General features: G+C 35.8%; 1 protein-coding gene across 2 annotated transcripts in view; it reads right to left on the bottom strand.

Annotated features, from left to right (window-relative positions):
* Positions 1-6,780: 6,780 nt before the first annotated feature.
* The window catches only part of LOC145669006 (growth factor receptor-bound protein 10-like), a 460,419-nt gene continuing 441,724 nt past the window's right edge, over positions 6,781-25,475 (bottom strand). For both annotated transcript variants that reach the window (XM_081737330.1, XM_081737331.1), the window contains exons 9-12: positions 22,389-22,496; positions 16,086-16,351; positions 13,291-13,384; positions 6,781-9,700 (exon numbers count right to left, since the gene is read on the bottom strand). In XM_081737330.1, the coding sequence (XP_081593456.1) occupies positions 9,509-9,700; positions 13,291-13,384; positions 16,086-16,351; positions 22,389-22,496 (660 nt within the window). In that variant the 3' untranslated portion in view covers positions 6,781-9,508. The remainder of the gene's footprint in view (positions 9,701-13,290; positions 13,385-16,085; positions 16,352-22,388; positions 22,497-25,475) is intronic.

Here is a 25,475-nt window from a genome sequence, read left to right as displayed (position 1 = left end):
AAACAATGATTCGGCCGGTAATAACCTCCTGGGCGGAAGTATGGACCATGACAGAAGCGGAAGGAGAACATGCTCAGGATATTTGAAAGGAGAATTATAAGAAAAATTTACGGACCCGTGAAAGAGGGCGACGAATGAAGAAGAACTAATGAGGAAATAGCTGAAATACTGGGGAATCAGGATATAGTTAGGCTCATTACGTCTCAGCGGTTAAGGTGGTTTGGACATGTGGAAAGAATGACGATTGACAGACTGTCGAAGAAAGTCCTGCACGAAAGAATGTATACAAACAGAGCAAGAGGAAGACCCAAGTCGCGATGGATTGACGATGTAAGGAGAGATCTGGAAAAGATGAAGATAAAAGGATGGGCTAACAGATTGAAGAACCGAGAAGTATGGAGGCTAATAGTTGAGGAGGCCAAGGCACACATAGGGCTGTAGAGCCGAGTGGTAAGGTAATTGTAGGTAAAAACGTCGTGCTTTTCAAACAGATATGGTGGCCAGGTTTTATTTATGACTGAACAACCCCGAAAACGGTAATTGAAAATTTAAGAGTTAGTGCCAATTTTTCGTTATTATATCTCATTACCGCAGTATGCTCTGTCCTCTTGCTAGTGTCGTAATAAAAACTTTGAGAGGGTGTTTTAATATCACTTTAATAAGTAGTGTGTTATTGAGCCTATTTTCATTCGCCACGAATAATATTTTTTTAGCGCCACAGATTCGTATTCGTGAATTTTCTTGAAAACCACACATGAGGATTTACCCTCGCATACGTCATTTTGCTCAGCTTATCCGATTGATATTGTAAGTTGTTCCAAGACGTAAAGTAACATAGTCTCCGCACAAGTAACATAGCAGAAATAACGTAGTATTTTCCCAGTCAATTCCAGAGATACTGAGCCAGTCATACAGGTCTCTGCCTAAGCTAATTCCAGAGATACTGAGCCAGTCATACAGGTCTCTGCCTAAGCTAATTCCAGAGGTACTGAGCCAGTCATACAGGTCTCTGCCTAGGCTAATTCCAGAGGTACTGAGCCAGTCATACAGGTCTCTGCCTAAGCTAATTCCAGAGGTACTGAGCCAGTCATACAGGTCTCTGCCTAGGCTAATTCCAGAGGTACTGAGCCAGTCATACAGGTCTCTGCCTAGGCTAATTCCAGAGGTACTGAGCCAGTCATACAGGTCTCTGCCTAAGCTAATTCCAGAGGTACTGAGCCAGTCATACAGGTCTCTGCCTAAGCTAATTCCAGAGGTACTGAGCCAGTCATACAGGTCTCTGCCTAGGCTAATTCCAGAGGTACTGAGCCAGTCATACAGGTCTCTGCCTAAGCTAATTCCAGAGGTACTGAGCCAGTCATACAGGTCTCTGCCTAAGCTAATTCCAGAGGTACTGAGCCAGTCATACAGGTCTCTGCCTAGGCTAATTCCAGAGGTACTGAGCCAGTCATACAGGTCTCTGCCTAGGCTAATTCCAGAGGTACTGAGCCAGTCATACAGGTCTCTGCCTAAGCTAATTCCAGAGGTACTGAGCCAGTCATACAGGTCTCTGCCTAAGCTAATTCCAGAGGTACTGAGCCAGTCATACAGGTCTCTGCCTAAGCTAATTCCAGAGGTACTGAGCCAGTCATACAGGTCTCTGCCTAGGCTAATTCCAGAGGTACTGAGCCAGTCATACAGGTCTCTGCCTAAGCTAATTCCAGAGGTACTGAGCCAGTCATACAGGTCTCTGCCTAGGCTAATTCCAGAGGTACTGAGCCAGTCATACAGGTCTCTGCCTAAGCTAATTCCAGAGGTACTGAGCCAGTCATACAGGTCTCTGCCTAAGCTAATTCCAGAGGTACTGAGCCAGTCATACAGGTCTCTGCCTAAGCTACATAAATAAATAACACTAAACTTTTTTTAAAATGATATTTTCCTATTTTTAATAGCACGTAATTTGCAAGAACATTTGATCTGAAGTCTTCGCTCCGTTTGATAAAAACCAATAAACAAACTGACATATGAAGGTTTTACTTCCGGCTGAGTTAAGAACTTAGCTGTTATTGAGTTGAGTTGATTTTGAGTTTAACGTCCCTTTCAGTAGCGAGACTATATGAGACGGAAGCTACTGATTATAGTGGAATCCGAACGACATGAGCTCCCACCGGGAATCGAACCAGAGTCTTCCACGCCAAAGGCGCGTACGCTAACCACCAAAAGAGCTCTTTAACTGTATTAAATCTGTCAAAATTAACGTCAACTGAAAACATGTTGTACTCAATTCTTAAAGAGTACCTTTAATGCAAGAAGTATGTTGTGAAAAATCAGGTTCTTACTTAAATATACTGTAATTTCATTTTTTTTTATTTTTTCTTAAAATTTTATTTTTTTACTCTTTCGCAAAAAAAAAGTTTTACTTAAACATATACATATATATATATAAAAAAGACAACACATTTATTTACTTTGTGTCATGCATAAATACAAGGAAGTGAAAAAGAATATACAATCTATTAGGTTGAAGACACTTGGGCTGGCTTTAAATTTTTCAATACTTGATACAATAACACATTTTGTTTCGACCAAATGATAATCATCAAAGAGATAACCAATTTTATTACGATATGAACTATTTTATAATTAATGGTTAACAATATGGCTACTTTGCCAATTAATTTGAGCGTTGAGAGTGCACAACAATATACCTTCACACTGTCAAATCTAGGACATGGCATTATATTCTCTTGACTATTTACATTAATTCTTTGTTTTTACTTTAAAATATGAGGTGACTCATATTTGCGTAACATTTGTATGTACAGTATAGTACGAAGGGGGAGTACGAAAATAAGTTTCCTCAGGTGATCGCGGACAGAGGTGGGGATGCAAGACCAAAAATAGCATGTGATTTTATAGATCACACGTACCTTTATTTTTCCACATAAGTACCACGTACATTGAGACGTTTATCATACCGGTCTATAAGCTTAAGAAACCTTTCCAGGAAAAATTCAGAGGCTCTGCATACGGAAGAGCTTCTGTTACTTCAGCCTTGCTTCCAAAGCGCGTGCCGTGAGGGTCTTCTTCAAAACCGGAAACAGAAGAAGTCGCTGGGTAAGAGATCAGGACTCTATCGCGGTGTGTCCAGCACTTACTGCCGCTCCTCACTGAATTGGTGACATCATCTCCGCACTATTTGTTTAGACATAACATCAGGCCGATAGACTTAGAAGAGGCGGTTATGGATTTCTTCTCCCGATCCGCCACGTGCCCATTCATAGCGGACAAACCGCTCGCACTTCCTCCTTTGACCACGACGACATAGTGCGTCTTCTCTCCATAGCTACCAGGCTCAGACTGAGGTGCTCGTCTCCGCTTTGCGTAGGTGCTGCGACGGTGCCATCTGCAGGATCGTGGGTGAAGGATACTCAGTGTCTTGGTATGTTGCGCGCGCATCTGCTGTCTTGTATCCCACATTGCTGTTTACTTTCCTGGGGAAAACGAGAGAGGAAACTTATTTTTGGACTCCCCTCGTATATAAGGACAAAATTAGAATCAAATCAGAACACAATATTACCTTGGAAAATCTACAATATGAATATACACTTTTAATTTATACAAGAATATAATGAAGAATGCAGACCTATTCTCTAAAATCATTTTTGCTTGTCGAAGTTTCAGTATAATTTTAACAATTCGTTCATATCAAAAAACAAGTATACCTTTCTTTTCACGTCTTTTCTTTTATAATCTACAAGATTTCATGGACGTACAAATGCCAGATAAGTCATTTAACCATCAGTGTCACAATATAAATACCTTATTAAGCGCATTAAGAACTTCTGACATTCAAGCAGTGAAAACATCCATCAAAACACATTTTCAGTCAAGGTATATTTCAAAATTTTTCAGTTCGATCTCTACGATTAAAGGCAGAAAGATCTTGTTTCTTAAAATACAAGTTGTTCATCCATCATATGAAAAATTTTTCGCGAATAGATCATCAATTGGACAACTTTTTAACTCCTTCCCTGAGATAGCAATCATTTTGAATACATACAAAATATTGCTTGTATTCATATTAAGTTATGAAAGGAAGATGCGATATCTAATTGGCCGGATATACGTACTCTGCAAGTTATGAAGCAACATTCTAACTAAAAATGGTCTGCATTTTTCTCCCTAATCAGTTCTACATTGAGATTCTTTTATTAATTGATACATATATTTTTTTTTTCATATTATTATTTACAACTAACAGAATGTTATTCCTTCAATACACACGTTCCCGAACAGGTACTAATACTAACTCCATTGTACTTCTTAGCTTGACAAGGCATATTCTGAGCTTACAATTTAACTCATCATTATGGATTTTATATATCAATCTTAGATATATTTGCATAAGGATATAAGCATTCACTGCTAGTGTGCTTTGCAGTCAATAAATTTCAAAAGTTATCAGCATATTTAAATGAAAATTAGGTTCATCTTTAAAGTTATCGATATCGTTTTGGGCACTACTTGAGCAGACGATTCTACCAAATTTGGACACATCTCTTACATTTTCAGGTCACGTTTAACAGAACATGTACTAAATGAGGAGCTCCATTACCACTTGCAGGTTGACTTCAGGAGGGTTCGGTATAAATACAGTATGAACGTATGGCATAAAACATGATTCAACTTGTGCTATGTGGTCACTGAAAAGGAATGCTATCTAACCGAGTCAGGGTAGGAGGGCGGCAGGGGGGGCCCGAGCGATATCGAGGGAGCAGACGTGTCAGCGACGAGGGGTATACACATAAACGAGGATAAAGGAAGAGTACAATGCATACAATGTAAGTCTTACACATGCAATACTTTCACTAACACTCAAAATTCATTTCAATATGCTGTACACTAACAGTAATTACTTATATTCACACTCTCATTCCTTCACAAAAAATGTTTCACATCGTATTTGACCCATACATTTTCTATTTAGTAGAACTGTCTGCTCGATTGAACCCCAGTTTTGCTAATTAAATTCACGAATTTCCTTTGGAAATAGGAAACAAAAATAATTTCATTAGGGCTGTCTGCATTAGCTGAAAGTACTGAACCAATATGATACACGGTTTGTAATCGAACATTCTAACTTTTTTTTTTTTTTTTTTTTTAAAAAGTATTTCTTGTCTTAATACCATAATAGATAATGAACTACGCACTTATAAATTCAATCTATTTTCACTCTTGGCTTGCTTAAATGTATAGAATAGGATATATATATGAAGATATACATACGTATATAAATACTTGCTGTAAATTGTGTCTTAAAAATATTTACCACGATCTTCGAAAGAAATGCATTTAAATTACACAGCCATTACATTACGTACGAGTTGTTGAATTCTTTAAATATATATAAAAAGAGAAAACCATGACCAAAATGTTTGCTTTTTCTTACTAAAAGAAAGGCCTATACTTATTTTTTAAGTTTTTTGCTACTAATAACCCTGATTCCTGATTAGCATTAACTATCTTTCCCTTCTTAATAACTACACAAGCCAATATACAGTATAATACAGCCCTTGTACCTTTATTAGCTACGACATTTTCTAAATCCATACCTTGTAGCTTCTTTTTTCAAAATCGTCCAAATTTGTTGTAGCTTTAACAGCGAATTGAAAGGGTGCGAAACAATTCCATATCTGATTGTATACCTTTGTATACTACATCACTCAGTCACAGTCGATTTTCAAGTAGTGTTGATAAATAGTTCAGCAAATAAGCTACAGAAGATAGTTTGTCGTTACCGAATTGTACTTTTTACTTCGTTTGTTTCAACTCTTAAGAGCCTGACATACTAAAAACAATATAAAATTTACCATTTTTCGTTTACTTGTTTTTCATATGTGAAAGGAGATAATGAAATGCAACTTACCACAATCATAGATAATTCTATTCTACAACAGAAAACACGAACCTGAAGAATTTTCAGTGTTGCCAGAATAACATTATTATTTAATTTTAATAATTGTATGGTAAAACTATTTTGTTTATTACAAAATACAATTATTTAAAAAGTAGTTGAAATGACTCCAAGACAACATGATATGTAATCCAATTCAGTTGAGTTCGTTCCTCTAGTGTCCGCCTTAATTTAGATTTTGGGGAAAATGCTATTCTGGCAACACTGTAATTTCTGTGGATGTCAAGACTAAAAATTCTTCAGGTTCGTGTTTTCTGTTGTAGAATAGAATTATCTATGATTGTGGTAAGTTGCATTTCATTATCTTCTTTCAGTTATGAAAAACAAGCAAAAGAAAAAAGAAAAATTGTAAATTTTGTATTATTTTTAGCATGTCTGGCTCTCAATCAAATTGTCATCGTTTAAATGAATATTTGATTCAAACTTCGAATACGAAATTAAAATCATAAACGCTACAATTTATCAGCTGGTAATGCTGCTTCATTGATTCAACTGCCATCTCTAGTTAAGTTATTAAAAAACAGCAACACCGCGAAAACGATGTCGGTAAATACAAAGCGAATCAGACATGGATTTAGAAAAGACCTTTGTATCACAAGTTTATGTATTGCACAATCATATTATTATTATTTCCAACTTTGAAAAAATAAATAGTACATTTTTACTCACAAAGTGTATAGTGTTTCCAAAAGACACCAGAAATGGTAGAAATTTGGTTCAATGTTCATACATGCTCACTCGAGGGGGGGATAAAAATAACTACACACATTGTTTGAATTCGCCGAGAAATTTGACATTCTACAACCAGTTTTCTTGAGTTGCTCTTGAAAAAAAAAAAAAAAAAAGACAACAGAAATGTTTTTGCATATGTTTACAATCTTCTTCACCATCCACGCATTCATTTTCTAATTCACTACATGTTTCTCTGTTAAAACACAACACAAAGATTGATAATATAATAATAACAATAATAATAATAAAATTAATAATACTACTCAGCATGCTTTGCTGCATGGTTTTAATTAACTTCATAGTTACGTACAATTCAAAATCTTTACCAGTTGCAGACTTGTCACATTCACACACTCTAGTTGTTTATTCGAAATAAGTCGCTATCTCAGTTACACAAAAGCGCTCATGTAGTTGGCAAATTTCGGAACTAGGGAGCACCACAAAATAGATGTTTGCAGATAGATATGTCGCTGCACTAGTTCAATACTAGCTTAACTTTGACCGCACTGTTCTAAGAAAACGTTCATTTGAATTTTCTTTTCGGTCCTGTAATTCAGGAGGGTTACTCGGGAAATTCTGTTTTCAGGTATGCTGTACATTCACTCTATTTAGTTGGTACTTGCTTCATTTAGTGGAGTTTAACATTCCTTTTCAACAAGTTTAACAGCAAGACTATACGAGGCGGAACTTGTATCAATACTCGTACTTGTATCCGAGGCCAATACTTCTACCTGATATCAAAATCGGAACAATGCACATAGAAAGTATGCGTGTTAACTACTTGGCCATGAAGAAGCATTATTTGTATTTCGGTACAAGTATCCCTTTTTAATGGGAACATCCCAAAAACATTTTTTAAAAAGGCCTAATCACAACCAAATTAGAATATCGCTAATTTTACAGTAATTATGTGATATCTTTAAATAGATAAAAGGTAATCGAAACGTGGAACAAGAGCGCGCTAGACAATATTATTTTCCATGAGGTACCGTTATCACAAGTCACCTAGTAGCTTTCCGTTTTCAGCCATTTAGAAAAGCAAAAATAAATGCCGATTTTCTAAATGGCTGGAAATCGAAAGTAGATACGTGAATCGTGATAACGGTATCTCACATGTAAAATAAAATTGTCTAGCGAGCTCTTGTTCCACTTTTAGATTATCTTTTATCTATTTGAAGATATCACATAATTATTGTAAAATTAGCGGTATTTTAATTTCGCCGTGATGAGGCCTCTTAAGTACCTCTAATTTGAGAATGAGACTAATTGTATTTAAGTTTAATGCATACTTTTTGAAGATTTTTATTCTTACTTTAATAATAATTACTGCTGTTTTAATTTTTTATATTAACTGCACAGTAGTAATTTTTGCTTCATCGATCAGTTTATACTTTTCTAAATAAAACAAAAAAGTAGTATTAACTTCTATTATTAAAAATTATGGAATATTACGATTTTAGAATATATTTATAATGTAATGTTAGTTTAAAAAAAACCTCGAACAATGTTTGCTCATATCTCGTAAATTAAACACGAGGCCACAGATTTGGCAACGAGCTGCTAAAAACTGCATTATACAATATTAATATTTATTGTTTAAATTTCACTCCATTTTCATCTCCTTATGTTGAAAATATTCTATTCAATGATCTTATGTTGCCCAAACATATTCATAAAATCTAAAATTAACATAAAGCACGTGCTAAAAAAATATCAAACTAAAATTATTTCTAGCCGGTTGGTACGGACGAGTGGTCTAACTCATTGGGCTGATGAACACAAGAACTGTCTGTCGTGAGTGAATTCAGCTCAGAGATAGAATTCATCATTTTCCTATCATCCTTGATTTCTAGTCGTTTCCTTTACCCTGAAGCAAGAGCTTTAAATTCTTTTTTCAATTTTTGGTATACTAAGTGTGTTATTTAATTTAAGATCTTACAGCACACCCTTAAAATCTGTTTTGCATAGCTAATGTGAAGTTGATCTGTGTTTTTACTCATTAAGAAACATTACGGCGGAACCGCCTAGTTATCAAATAACGAAAAATAGCTATTGTTAGCGTTTTGGGAGATATTACATTGTAATACACTTTTCGTGCATTCTAGTTTTAATGTCCTAACTTTGTCCAGTAGCTTCGTCGCGGCACATCGCTTGAAAATGACTGCCTCAAAAGAGCTGAATCGTAGGATGTAAAAAAAATTAAATTTAAAAATAAATAAAGAAAATTATTAGTATTTTTTGTACGATATGTACAAAGTGACCCTAGCTCCGATGGTAACTGCGATCGCGAACATTCACTCCTCATCATCAATAACACACGAGAACTAATGCACAAAACAACAACAAAGTTTCATTACTGTATCAAGTACATCTAACATTAAAGCCTGAGTTTCTTTATTCTTTCTTCTCAGAATCTCTAAAAAACTATACAATATAAAATACAATTAGATAACCACAGCCTTTTTTTTTTTTACAATGTAAGTCACCCTGTTTCAGTAAGTAATACTGCATAAAAGAGAGGTTAATAAAAACCTTCACTTCATTTATAATTATTTAATTCTTCTTGCGCGAAATCAAGACTTACACTTACAGTGTGCGAGCGATCGTACACTATTTTTGCATTAAATACAGGCTACGTTCGAAATAGATATTTTACTTACGTAATACCTCACAAGAATATTATCAATATTAATAATAATAATAATAGTAGTTATGTACAGACATATTACAAAGAAATAACTATTATTAATATAAATAAGGTTTTTTTAACAATGGTAATAATTATCTTAAAAAATGACAGAACTTAAGTTAAAAGTTTTATCAAAAACTTGCTGCCACTTGCTTATCGGATGAGAACACAGGTCCAGATGACTGCACCACGTAATGAGTGAGACGGGTGGGCAAGCAACCAGCGTTTAATTGGTAGAATTCCACTAACTGAAGAAGATCGTAAAATTTGGTAACGCCATTGTCCAGAGAATAACACAACGCTTCTCGAATAGGGTCCATCACCTGCAACATAATATACAAATAAATGTAATTTTTCAACTGTATAGTCGTATATGAAAAATGTAATAATAATAATAATAATAATAATAATAATAATAATAATAATAATAATAATAATAATAATAATAATAATAATAATAATAATAATAACTACATATTTACCTATATTGGGCAAGTCAAAATGATAGACCCGATTTCAGAAATTTATTCAGTGAAATCTAATAAATTAAGTTATTGTCAGACATGCGATTCGAAGGGTCTAGGTCAAAACCCCCACACTCAAGAAATGTCAAAACACCCACACAAACGGTCATAACCCCCACACAAATGGACAAATCTCCCAAACGCACGAACGGTCAAAACCCCCACAGCCAAAAACCCCCACACTCAAGAAATGTCAAAACGCTCACACGATCGGTCATAACCCCCACACAAATGGACAAATCTCCCAAACGCACGAACGGTTAAAACCCCCACACTCAAGAAATGTCAAAACGCCCACACAATCGGTCATAACCCCCACACAAATGGACAAAACAGCCACACATAGCAACGGTCATAATCCCCACATAAATGGACAAAACTCCCACACAAATGGTCAAAACTCCCACATGCAGAAATTGTCACAACTGCCACACAAATGGACAAAACCCCCACAAAATCGGACAAATCCCCCACACTCTGAAATGATCGTCATTCCACGTCTTTGTTGCGGCTCTTTATGACGCCCAAGAAGAATAGTTGCAACATCAGTTTAATTGGAATAAAAAATGTTATTAAAAAGTACAAGGGCAATACATGCAACCAGGATCATTTCAGAGTGTGGGAGATTTGTCCGATTGTGTGGGGGTTTTGTCCATTTGTGTGGCAGTTGTGACTATTTCTGCATGTGGGAGTTTTGTCCATTTGTGTGGGGTTTTTGTCCATTTATGTGGGGATTGTGACCGTTGCTATGTGTGGCTGTTTTGTCCATTTGTGTGAGCGTTATGGCCGTTGGAGGTTATGACCGACTACCAGTGTGGGGGTTTTGGCTGTGGGGGTTATGACCGTTCGTGTATTTGGGAGATTTGTCCATTTGTGTGGGGGTTATGACCGATCGTGTGGGCGTTTTGACATTTCTTGAGTGTGGGGGTTTTGGCTGTGGGGGTTTTGACCGTTCGTGCGTTTGGGAGATTTGTCCATTTGTGTGGGGGTTATGACCGATCGTGTGGGCGTTTTGACATTTCTTGAGTGTGGGGGTTTTGGCTGTGGGGGTTTTGACCGGTTCCCGATTCGAAAGGTTAACTTTCAAAGGTTAGTTTAAACGCAGTGTTTCCAGCTGCAGCTCTGCTAGGACATAGCACGCGTTATGAAATGTGATCATCTTAAAAATACTCTTAACGAGATCACGTAACTTTGACATGCAGAAAAAAAAAAATTAATCATACGAAATGGAAGAAATTTCCCGACAAGATAAAAATTCTTCGTTCCAACTACTTGCTAATGGGAACTACTCTTCGCCCTAGTAAGAATATGTTTTTTCTTTTTTAATACAACTATATGTCATTGCTGTTATTTCATTTCTTTCTTTCTTATGCAATTATCAATTGCTTCAAGATGATGGCTCATCCACCAAAATTTTTATGTAGGAACTAATCCTAAACCAGAGAAAGAAGTGCGAACTACTGAACCATACGGAAACAAATGGCAAATATTCTTCAAATCAACCTGATACATAGGAATCAAGTTAATTTTACTATCTGAATTCGACAACATATTTACCATACATCTATACTCAAAAATAACGTTTACAAGTTCTAATAAATCGCGATCACCTGCTAGAAGTGTTTTCTTGGTTCTCGGTGTAATAACTAAATTTATTGTAATACTAGGTCTAAAAATTCAATGTATTTACTTTGATACTAGATCTAGCAACTTTCTAATGTGATACTAAGTCTGATAACTCAAGCCGTTTATGTTAATAATGCTACTGGGTCTGGCGATTCAAACTACTTATTGTGATACTAGATCTGGCAACTCAATCTATTTATTGTATTGTGATACCCATACTAGGTCTGATAATTCAAACAATTTACACGTGTACTAGATCAGGTGATTCAGCTACTTATTGTGATACTAGATACGGCGATTCAGCATATTTATTGTGATAATAACTCAAGCTATTCATAGTGATACTAGGTCTGATGATTCAAGCTTCTTACTGTGATACTAGATTTGGCGATTCAACATACTTACTGTGATAATAACTCAAGCTGTTCATAGTGATACTAAGTCTGATTATTCATACTACTTATTGTGATGCTAAATCTGGTGATTCAATATATTTATTGTTATAATAACTGAAGCCATTTATAGTGATACAGGTCTGATGATTCAATCTACTTGCTACTTACTGTGATACTATATGTGGCGATTCAACACTCGTATTTATTGTTATAATAACTACAAGCCATTTATAGTGATACAAGCTCTGATGATACTTATTGTAATACTACGTGTGAAAACTTGAATTATTTATTATGATCCTAAGTTTGATAACAAACTATTTATTATAATCCTAAGAATGTAGCTCAAATCATTGATACTATGTTTGACAGCTCAAGTTAATTATAGTGATACTAGATCTGGAAACTTAAGCTATTATAATACTAGGTTTGATGATTCAACCTATTTACTCCGAAACTCGGCCGGGGCCGCGGTGGCTCAGTGGTAGAGCGTTCACCTCTGGTGCTTGGGGTCCCGGGTTCGATCCCAGCCCCCGCCAAGTGACCTTTGTGGTGGACAAACACCGTGTGCGTGGGTTTTCTCGGGGTTCTCCCGTTTCCTCCCACTTCCTTCATTCCACCATTTCATTCATTACTCATCATCACCGTCTCCTTTAGCCTAACCGGCATAACCGTGGGACGTAAAACTCAAAGATTTCATTTCATTTTTTCCGAAACTCGGCTTGATAATTCAAGTCATTTATTGTGTTATTAGATCCGGTATGTGACTGAAACTAAGCAAAGTGTATGCTTGTTACATTTCTAAAATGAGAAGGATTCTATGGAACAAATAGGTAAATATTCTTTATGGGCATTTTGAAATACATAAAAAGTTGTGTCTAACAATTCTAAATCTCTACATATTCTTATCGAAATAGAAGGTCAACTTTAGCTTAACGTAACGTTAACTTTCCAATAATTGTTTCCAGTGCATAACCCCTATTTTTATTGTTAGGAGTAAAATTCTGGTTCGAAATTTACTTATACCAAACACGGGTGTTGCTTACTAGTTTCAATTACATTTCAGTGAATTTTGTATTCTTCCCTCCAGGTTCAAGAAGACAGATGAAAGAGAATGGGTTAAATGGAATAACGGGAGAAAATAGGAAAACTCGAGAAACTTGAACAAACAACTATTATTTTAAATACATTATTCTTAAAATTACATATCATCTTTCGTGAACAAATAGAAGAATATAATTTGAATATGCTTCATAACTGAAAATTCAGTGTACAAAACTCACACACTAAGTAAACTTGGAACAATTATTAAGTTAAGAACTAATCTAGAAACCTAGTAGTTATATGTGAAGGATAATTGCTACTTACCGGTTGAATCTGCATGTGTATAACTTTCCCACTACACTTAAATGTCAACACAAATGCACCAGCTGTGCTCCGGCTCTCCCTCACCAGAAATACCCTGTTAGCAATAAATAAAACAATCTTTATTTTAGAAAGTAATCGCAACAGGCTATTATCTTAAGTCCAGCAAAATGTTGGATATATAACAGAACAAAGCATATTCTTAAGATATAGTAGCAATATTATTTTATTCACTGAAAGAACATTAAAACAAATATAATTTCCTAGAGATAAATGGTACATATTCAACATGTCTATCGTAAGATAACAATTAACCCTCTAATTTATAGCTTGCCTCAAATTTCACAACAAATTTTCGAAAAATTCCGTAAGAATTTACTTCAAATATCCAGAAAATTCGAAGTAAACAATATGTGTTCATATATTACCAGTCATCATGTGACAGACATGTTGAATATGTATGTCTTTATTACAACATTTTGTAGAAAACATTCTTTGTTTTATTCTTATCAGTAAACAATGTGTCTCTATACAGTAATTACGTTATCAGTTGATAGGGATGTTGAATATGTATGTCTCTATTGTAACACTATTTAAAAAATATTTTTTGTTTTATTCTTACAAGTAAACAATGTGTCTCTATAGAGTGAGTATGTCATCAGTGACAGACATGAATATAATTATGTTATCAGCTGGTAGATATCTTGAATATGTACAGGCTATTGAACATTTTGTAGAAAATATTCTTTGTTTTATTTGTCTTTATAGAGATACTAGCAGCGTTCACCCCGCTTCGCTGCGGTCACCCCGGAACGCAATAAACTTTGTTACTTAGATAATTTTTACTTTTTCGCTTTCAAATTGCAAGCGCCTGTCATTTATGTTAACCCGCCGAGTCACGTGGTCATGCGGGTTGCATATACATACGTTTATTTTTACCTATGATGAACTATGGAGACTTGAATGGTCCATTATCTCAAGACACTGGTAATTAAAAATTAAAGTGATATGATAAAAACCATCTAGGGTCCAAATCCTAACAACCCCCCAAAAATGAAAGAAATCGGTTCAGCCGTATTAGCGTGATGAGTTCACAAAGGATTTGTACGTTCTCTTTTATATATATAGATTATGTTATCAGCTGATAGGGATGTTGAATATGTAGGTCTATATTATAACATTTTGTATAAAATATTCTTTGCTTTATTGTTGTCAAAAAATACCCTATATAGTAATTATTTTTTTGATTGTGTCCCTATATAGTAATTATGTTATCAGTACTCTAAAACTAGAATTCTGTTAAATTCTTAACACATTTCTGATCGTATATCACACCGTAAGCTGTCTGGATTTATTACTTTTATCTCATAATCGAAGTGGGAAGGCTGATAGATGCATTACAGTCAAAATTCTTCCCCCAAAGTGTTCATATTAACACGGGATTAACCGCGTGTTCGTGGAGGTGTTCCGTATAGTTGTCACTTTTATAATATGTTACTGAGATAAACATTGTCATACGGATCTAAAAGTGAATATTCCTTTTCTAATTTAGTCCTTTTTTTATGTTGTATCTTCACTCAAAATTCAATTTTAAGCTTTAAGCGAGATACGTACGGCTGTTATCTCATGTTACATGTACCTTACGATATTGTGGGTGTTCACAACGGTCTAAATCTGTGTAAATAAAATACCAATACAGTACTTATTGAATAAATATACATGTATTGTATGAACTTCACAACATTTTTATTTGTTTCAAGAAATTGAACTTTGGTTGGAAATATTAATGAAATACTAAGATGACACTTTAGCAAAATTTGATCGTATACTTCCACGTCGAAACAAAAGTAATATATTACCTTCTACTGTACAACAAACATAGGGTTATTACAAATGATTGACCCGATTTTATAAATTCACTGTAGTTTGTTATTGGACATTTTGTCACAAAACTTTGCAGACTTATTGAAAAAGTCAAAAAAGTTTCTTTGTGTTGCAGGTTCGCTTCTGATTTCTGCCAGCAGAGCACAGCAGTGACCATTTATTCAAGATGGCGACAGACGCAGATAAGGTTTATGTTGTGCTCGAGTTTCATTCACAGTCCTAACAATGCCACAACACTTCCGAACGAAGTTCAACAAAGATCCACCAACTTGCAAGTCGATTCGGCGATGGCATGCACAGTTTACAGCTTCAGGATGTCTATTAGTGGCAAATGAACTGATTGGCCATTTCTTCAGTCACTGTAGGCACTTACAGATTTCCCCATGGAATCTGTAAATCTACGAGCATGAAATGTGTAAATCCGCTGAAATCGCGCAATAGATTTTTTTTTCATGATCTCCCAGTGTTCAAAGTGGAAAAACACCAGAGGCGGTATGTTTTATTATGATTTTGACTCAACATATCAGATACTTAAATATTGTCTTGATCACTGAAAAACCCGAGACGGTATGTCCTCATTACTGAAAAACCAGATACGCTATGGAATACCACCGCATACCGTCTCACTTCGACCACTGTGATCACCATATCTTCTTCTCTCTTTTTGTTGCTCGAAAGTAAAAAAGCATTATAGAGAACAGCTGGTTTTCCACCGCTATCCAACGCAAAATGGAATCTCTGCTTTCAGTTCACTTATTTTTCAACACCGTATTACGGGATATCTGTTAGCAACCCGCACAGTACCACGAGATAGATCCAACTTGAATTCGATGAGAAATTTGACAAAATATAATACGAAACTGAATCGTGTTCAACAGAATTAAGACATTATTGAAAAATGACATAAAATTTACCCATCCACAGTTCCATATCTATTGATGAGCTGTGTCGCTTGCTCCCTAGACATTCCACTGTGGAACCACGGCTGCGTGATATGAACCCCTGACTCGATTCCCTGGACGTGCAAAACATTGGCTGCACCCTGACGAGCGCTAGGCCGCCATCTTCTTTTCCATGCGTATCCTTCCGCTACGGCGATTGCCTTCGCCTCTTTTGGGTCTTCTACGATTCGGCCAACGCTGCCGGTGAAATCCATAGCAACCCTCGATCGAACGCTTTCCTGTACAAAGAAATAATAAAATTAAATATAATGAAACAGGGAGTAAAGTGTAAAATCATTACAAGTGTTTTATGACGGATAAAATAAATGGGTGCATATGAAATATTGCTCTATTATGTGCTATTTTCCACCGGCGACACATTTCTGTGCAGTGAACAGAACCTGTTTTATATTTATAAGTGGAGTTACTAATATAAAACCATGCCAAATGTTATTGAAACTCGTATCATTGCCAACACCCACTTCTTTCCACTACCCTCGCTTTCACGCATACTCACCATCATTGATGCGCCTGCTCCGTCTGGATACACCCCGCAGTACCGCCCGGACTCACCAGCTTGGTCCTGCCCTGACTCTGTTAGATAGCATTCGTGCTTTTTAGTGGACACCTCGAACAGATTGGTTTGTGTTTTTTGCACTGTAGTTTTTATGCTACACATCCGAAAGCCGTATTTATACACAAATCGTAAAACAACTATTTTTTCTACAATTATTTCTGGTGGCTCTCTTGAATTATATCTATGCCAAATGAAATATTTTCATGTAGCCCAGTGGAAACCTTTTACGGGACAATAAGAAGGAAATTAATGAAAGAATTTTAATTTTTCAACAATTCTTTCTATTGGTGCGCCAAAAGTAAATTTGTACGGAATAGTCACTTACGCAGATGTTCTTTCACAAATATTCTCGAAATCCTCTACAATTTACGGATAAGAAGGCTTCCCTTTTGGGCCAAATATTACGTAACGCTATTTTTTTTTTTTACCTATTTTTACCCCTTATATCCCCCTTGACATACTTCGTAATGCAAGGCCGAACCCCCTCCCTCCTTTACCGCGTTACGTAATATTTGGACGCCCCTTATAGCAGGTAGATTCAGTGATAATCTCTGAATCGATTGGCGGATTTGAGAAATTCTACAAACAAAAATGTGTCCCTGCAAAACAAGGGCAAGAAAAAATGGTAAACAACTAGACAAATGAATTATGGCCAAAGGAATCGTTGGTGCTGAATACTTATGTCTTCTCTGATTCTTATCTCATTGATTTCTGTAGGGAATTATTTTCTGGTTTGTTTCAAATGAACTAGAATTTTACTGACTGGTTTTACTGAGTTCTTCTTCGTGGAAAATAACTGGCGGAGAAGTGAGATGGTTAGAGATACTTCCTTGTCTTTATTTCCTCCCTCTTCTCCCAATATGACGTTGATTAAATTTTCCTTTATCAGTGATATACAGGCTCGTATCCAGGGGGTTTTGCTGCCCCCCTAAAATTTTTACGCTATGCTTGCAAATGAACTATAATATGGTGATGAACTATAATATGGTTGGATCGTGCCCCCTAACTTCAGCCGGCCCCTCCCCCCTACATTTTTGGGCTAGCAACGGGCCTGGTGATACAGTTTATACATTCTTCTCTTTAGGCCTAGAAAACTCCTGATACGCGTTAGAAATAGGGCGACGCAGTGCGCTAACCACGTGTTAGGTGCTAGGCTCGACGTAGTTCATCCAGTCGCTAAGAGATGCCATTGGAGCGGCTCAGGCACACAAAGGGCTGTCACGCCAAGTGGTTTGGCTTGGTTTACATACTTTACAATCTTAATCAAACTCAATTCCCGATGAAATTTTGCACAACCACATGAGATGGATAACAGTAACACATTCCATTGTTACTTTTATGCATTTCTATATATTTATTTAAATATGTTTACAGTTAGATGTATTGTTTGATTTTAGAAAGGTGGTGTTATATGTTTGATCGTATGCAACCAGCTTTACTCTTGAGTAAAGCGGGGTTATCTTCTACACAATGATTCACAAGTTCAAACCTTTTCAGATTTTTCACTTTACATAAAACACATTTCTAAATAAAATAAATATTTCTTTTAAAGAAACACATCGTACTAGAAAGTAAAATATAAAATAAAATACAAAATATTTGGAAAAATGTTTCCTTTAAAAATAAACAAAATAAAGCAAATATTGCCAAATTAAATATATATATATATATATATATATATATATATATATATATATATATATATATATATATATATATATATATATATATATATATATATATATATATATATATATATATATATTTAGTTACCAACTGATCTGAATACTTCAACTATGTTGTTTTTAATTGCTTCTCTTAAAATTTTGTGATTTTTTTTGTAATCAAGCCTGATACGATTATTAACGCATTTACAAAACTATGCAATAATTGCTTGCAATCTTTTCCTATACTAACCTATGCTCTCCTGACTCAACTGATTTCTGGAATCTATTTCTATTGAGTAATGTCTAGGGACGTTCATGTGGGATTTGATTTTTTGATATGAAAATTGTGTAGCGTACAAAGACCTTTATGGAAGACAATGAAAATAAAGTAAACCTAATTTGCTTTCCAAATCACAAAGATCTATAACAAATTTTAAACAGAACACACATTAATTCAGTTAAATTTGTGAACCCAAGAGTCTAACCCATAGGTTATCAACCTTTTATGAATTATTAACATCATCATAAGTCATGCGTAGCATTAAAATATATTAGTTATTAATGTCACCGTAAATCGTACAAACATTCCACTTAACGAATTTCTTTTCAGATCTTAGACACAATGTGGAAAGAAGTTCCAAACAATTCAACATATTAAAACAGATATATAGACCCCATCACGGCGAAATTAAAATACAGCTAATTTTACAGTAATTATGTGAAATCTCCAAATAGATAAAATATATTTGAAAGTGGAACAAGAACTCGCTAGACAATATTATTTTACATGAGATACCGTTATCACGACTCACTTATCTGCTTTCGATTTTCACCCATTTACGAAATGGCCATTTATTTTCGCGTACGGAAAGCTACTAGGTGACTCGTGATAATGGTATCTCATGCAAAATAATATTGCCTAGCGAGCTCTTGTTCTACATTTCAATTATCTTTTATCTATTTGAAGATATCACATAATTGCTGTAAAATTAGAGGTATTTTAACTTCGCAGTGATTAGGCTTCTTAAAGTCTTTCAATGTATAAAATTTTGTTACGAAGATATCTAACCGCTACAAAAAACAAACAAAAAAAAAAAAAAGTAAGATGTCTTGTTGACTGATGTAAGATACGTTCAAATTGTATAGAAACGTTAAAACGCAGTTATGCGGAAGAAATGGAATGAATAGAAATCTGGGACTCTTTTTATTGTCAAACACTTGAAGTAATTATTAGCAACTGCCACACAATTAAGATACAACAGTCGATGAATTAGCAATTGAACATATGTGGAAGTGGATGTGTTAAAGAGTACACGTGTATGTTTTCACGGAATCTGTTCTCCAATACACTGCTGGCACAGGTGAATGCCAGATGGTACGTTTTTATTTAGCAACAATTCTTCAAACACATTAGAAATTGCATATAATACCTACAAAAACAAACAAATCATGTTATTTCCGTATTAAAACTATACGATTTTGCAATTAGGAACTGCGCCAAGGATATAGACTCCCCAAAATCAATCTTTTGGCAGATCTGGTCAAGTCTGTCACAGGTAAAATGTGATGGTGTAATTAAGAAGTGTTCGATTGGGCGGTTGCACATTGATGTAATCGCTGACTGATTAGGACTTTAATGTCCCTTTCTGAATGGAAGCTATATGATATGTGGACTTACAACTTGACGTGGGATCCGAACCACATTAGCCAACGCGTTAATATAAGATGCGTCCGGAAAGTAAGGTTCCCTAAGACGATAAACACAAAGACACCGTGACTCTGAAACATTTATTGCCATATATGGCACAGGTGACGCTACTTTTTTAACATATTCACCACAGGAATTCGTATGCTTGTCATAACGTAACAGTGAGCCTCCTGAGAGTGCAAGTGTATGACAGCCTCGGAAGTTGTTCATCACTACCAAACTGCTTAAAGCACAGGCATTTCTTGTGGTGTAAAATAAATAAATAAAATCAGTCGGAACAAGATTTGGGCTATATGGGGTGGTCACACACGTCCTTAGTAAAACGACTTGCTAAATATCGGTTGTCACCTGCCCTACGTCCCGGATTTCGCATCAAATGACTGTCATGTATTTACACTTCAAGAAATACCTGTGTTGTAAGTCATTTGATAGGGGAATGAACAATTGTAGATGCCTGGCACTGGTTCCACTTTTAGGAGGGTGCGGCTACGACACCGGAATACAAAAGTGTATCTCATGGTATGACAAGTGTATGAGTTTCGGTGATGAATGTGTTGAAAAGTAGTCGTCTTTGCAGTATCTGAGGCAATTAATGTATTGCACTATATTGTATTCGACTTTCGTTTCTTCTTCTTCTTATTATTATTATTATTGTTATTTTATTTATTTAAAAATATTTTCAAACCCAAGACTTCTTTTTCGTCACGTGTCTTTCCAGTCGTTACACTTTAATTCGAAACATTATGTTAGATCTTTATTATAAGCCAGATCAGGGTCGGATTAACCCATCTGGAGGCCCGGAGCTAGACATAATATGTGAATATGTGACCCCTGCTGACTTTGTCTAATACATTTCTCTGAAATACAGCAGGAATGTTAAGGAACTAGGTCTCATATTATTGGTATATTATTATCTTATGCGGTGATAATGATTATATTTTGTATGATTCTTTTTAGACAGCCAGCTGAGATTTTGATCAGAGTGGAGGCCCGGGGCTACAGCTCCCCTAAGCCCCTCCCTTAATCCGGACCTGAGCCAGATGAGCAGCGTACAGAAAATGCTTTCAAGGATAAGCAGGCTCGGACTCACTAGGGCAGGAGAGAAGGTATCACTACCGAGCTCCCCCTCTCTCTCTCTCTGTCTCTCTCTCTCTCTATGTACGTATGTATAATGAATATTGGTTAACATGGAAAGTAAGATAGAACATGTCTGCTGTATTGGAGCATAGTTACTCGTTGTAGTTTGTTCCGTTTCCAGAGTTCTGTGGTCCCCCAGCATTGAATGTAATCTTGGGGTTCCATTATTGGAATGAAACTAACAGCATTATAAAGTTTTGTTTGTGGCCTAATAGAATATATTTTAACAATACGAAGAATGGGGCCCCAGCATCATATTGTCTAAATGTGTATAGGGCCCCATGAATTCCGAAATGAGTCTGACTTTTACGAAGTCCTACTAGAGCCCTCTATTAGTCGTTTGACAAGTTATTACAACACCACAAAGAAACAGGACAAATCCCCACCCTGGGGCCCCCATTACCCACTTACAAGGGATGATTCCATACCGGGACCAAGTACCTAGCGAAATCCTATATGCCGTCTGAAAGGTCTTGCCATGAGAAGTACAAAACCGTTTTCAAATCATGGGCAAACCCGCAACTTGACCCTATAGGGAGCCAGTTTGTTGGTGTTTGTGGCCCTATGTATGGCATATTCGACAGAAGTAAAAATGAATGTTACGACGCATCACACGCAAGCGCTTGAGTCCATCATGTTCGTTTTTGCTCATTGCTAGAACGTGACTCCGGCAAGGGTTTGATAATATTTTGCAGCCAGACATACCCACCTGGTCAGTGTTGCCAACGAATTGTAAATACAGTGTGGCAGATGGTTTCTGTACCGCTGGATGTATATCCATGAAACGTGGCATAAAAATCATTCGTCACTGGAGAAAATATACGTGGACGTATTTCTCTCCGAAGGACCCCAGTTTGTCAGTGTTGCCAACCAAGTAAAAAAAAAATGAGTAGTTGTCAAACAGGTTCCATACGGTGAAAGCTTGGCAGAAACATCATACGACACTACAGCAAAGAGACGTTGACTGTGACCGTCTCCCAACCATTCTAGGTCGTTAGTGTTGCCAATAAGTGTAAGCATCAGAATGTTCAAAATGGCATGCGTGCCATTGAACGAATATATTAACAATTCAATATGAAGATTATCAAATTACTGTAATAATAACAGCAAAATAATAGCAGTAACAATGCACGAACTTAATATTAGTTACTTGGTTATATTATCACCCAGCAGTTCTCAGTACTTACGTTTGGGACATGGTAACTGTTGTACTCCTTAGGACTGGGACTCGAACTCAGGGACTCTGTTTGCTTGTTCTTGAAGGCTCTGTAGTTCTCTCTCAGTTGTTTGCCATACTGTCAAAAATCAACACACATTCAACATTAATTTTCACAGCATATACATAAACATTCACATTTTAATACATAAGTTTGAAAAATTTCAATATTTTCTCTTGCAGTCTTATACAGAATGAAAGCCTGAATTTATTACAATTTAGATTTGATGTGTACTCTCTCTCATTAATCGTTACAGTAGAAAATCCACAAGATACAGTATTTACGTATATTTATACAGTTGAACCTCGATAACTCGATTTATTTTATTTTATTTTATTTTATTTTTTTTTACATTTCTTTGAACTCTCGATAACACTTAATGTTAAAATAACCTCTGTACGTCGAATGTTTAAAAATTACAACCTCGACAAGTTGAATTTTAAGGGTTTCATAATTATATTTAAAACCGTCGGTAATTTTCATATTTGCGAACCTCTACAAGTCGAAGTTTACCTGTATAATTCGAATTTCTCTTGATGTGATTTCGATAAATCGAAGCTATAGCTGTATGCTTTTACGTAATTGTCACTGTTGTTAATCCTGTCATTGTTGCTAATGTGTACTGTAATTGTGTTTTATTCATGTTGAGGATTTTATTTTTACTAGTTGTCTCAATTAATTTAAGAGCTTTCACAATTTTGAGTTCTAGAGGTTGAATGAATAAAACTTCGTGTTACAGAGGTTATACGGTCACTTTTAATGAGGAATACGAAAACTCGGTATCTAGAATTTTTGTTGAGGCCACCGCGATAACTCGAACCTTGATTAGTCGAAAAGTCGATGTCCTCACGGGGAATCGAATTCGGGACCGCTCGTACCAAAGCCTAATTTCTAAAGCAAGTTGGCATATACATGATATGACTTTCAATCTTTAAAAAAAAAAAAACATACTGTAGTTGTAAGACACACCTAAGGGGATGAAAAAAGGGTGAGTAAAAATAATAGAAAATGATTGGGGTCGCTAAGATGAATAGTGACACTTTCAATGCCATTTACGGCCAAGTTCAGCCCTTATCGCGGCGTGAAGTGAGAGTGAGAAGGTGTGAAAAATATAATGTCCAAAAGACACAGATTAGTGTCAAATTCATAGTTTGCGGAGTTGCTAAAGTGATTGGTGAACTTCCCAATGACACTTAAGCTCAAGCTTATTCAAGAGCATGCATGTCAGATGACCCAGGAACTGTAATATTTTCCATAAGTTGAAGCTTTGCTTTGTATATACTGAAACACAAACAAACTATTTGCTGAGCAAAACAATATATTCACATAAAAAAACTACATGCGTGTTACAGTTTCGCCAACTATCATTTTCGCTTCATCAGACACTATGAGATACATGAGACACGTGCAGTCTTGTGTGTATATAAGACTGCACGTGTCTCATGTATCTCATAGTGTCTGATGAAGCCAAAATGATAGTTGGCGAAACTGTAACACGCATGTAGTTTTTTTATGTGAATATATTGTTTTGCTCAGCAAATAGTTTGTTTGTGTTCCAGGAACTGACAGGGGTACCGTCGAAGGTGTTGCTCGTGGTAATTTATTTGATTTTATTCCTTACTGTTCACAGCTGCAACGCCAAAGGCTTTGCTTTTCGTTATTTATCTTACTCAGTTCTATTTATTATTCCCGTGCAATTTCGGGTATTTCAACTAGTATGAGACGAACCACCTCTTTCCATTTGTGTCTGCTTCCTTTCCCTTTAAGATAAGCATAAAAATATTTTAAATAGTCTACGGCCTTCACCAGACGATGGCCTCTTCGTTAAAGTTGCTTACAAGTATGCCAAGCACATGATTTGGATTTGCATCCCGCATTCATTTTCATATACAAATACTGTAAGATTATAGTAGTAGGATGTGCTATTTCTGTTCACACGTAACTCAATCTATGTCTTTGAAATGGTTGATTCTACGAAAAGAGACATCTAAGGACCTTTTTGTGTAGAATTTTATAAACTAGAAATTTTCTCATAACTATTTTCCTCGAAAAATGCATAATTGCAAAAAAAAAAGGAAAAAAGAAAAAAAGAAAAAAGAAAAGAAAAAGAAAATAAGAAAAAGAAAAGAATTTTCTCTCTTCCAACATGTAAAAAGAAAAAAAGTCCAGGGCTCAAATTAAAGGTACTTCTCAGGATATATGATACGTTCAAAATAAAGATCTTGATTTTAAAAAAATCCAACTTATTCGGAATGTTCTCGAAGTTAGTCTAATTTTAATTTGATTAGATTGATTGATTTTAAGTTTTACGTCCCGTTCAGCAGCGAGGCTATATGAGACGTGGACCTACTGATTAACGTGGAATCCGAACCACATGAGCTCCCGCCGGGAATCGAACCCGGGTCTCCCGCGCCAAAGGCGCGTACGCTAACCGCTTAGCCACGGAGGAGTTCTTAATTTGATTAGAGTCACAGTTGAAAAGAACGAAATCAAATGTTACACTGTAAAAAAAAAAAAAAGTGTTATTTCAACGACATGCCTACGTGTTAACACGATTGTGTTAAAATATAACACAAACAAGTGGTTAGAACAGCTCACTCTCCATTTGGAGTTGTGTGTCAAATGCCGGTAGTTGAAATGACACACAACCTGTGTGTTAAATTAATACAAGTGTAGAATTTTCGGTGTTGTTTTCTACGTGATTGCCAAATATGGTGGGTATCTAATTATAAAGGCTTATAAATTGAAGCTATAGACAAACACAGTAGAAAGAAATGCTTAAACAAATCCAATATACGCAAAATTTCATCTCCCACATTTGATGCATTTATTGCTTCTTTTTCTAAGCGATTGTGTACTAGAAGCAACAAACGCATCAACTTTATTAGATGGCAATTGTCGCCGATCATTTGAAAGTGAATATGGAAGAATTATAAAATAAAGTAAATAGACAGTCGTCATTGTGTTATAAAATTACATGGCGAACAGATTTTATCTGATCCCAAACGGTTATCGTCGAATATACGCGGCTTAAAGGACCAATCTGATTAGCCAAAT

Source organism: Thermobia domestica, chromosome 13 (assembly GCF_964235325.1).
Source record: "Thermobia domestica chromosome 13, izTheDome1.hap1.1, whole genome shotgun sequence".
Lineage (NCBI taxonomy): Eukaryota > Metazoa > Arthropoda > Insecta > Zygentoma > Lepismatidae > Thermobia > Thermobia domestica.
The sequence above is the reverse complement of the archived record's forward strand: the minus strand, read 5'-3'. Positions and strand labels throughout refer to the sequence as shown.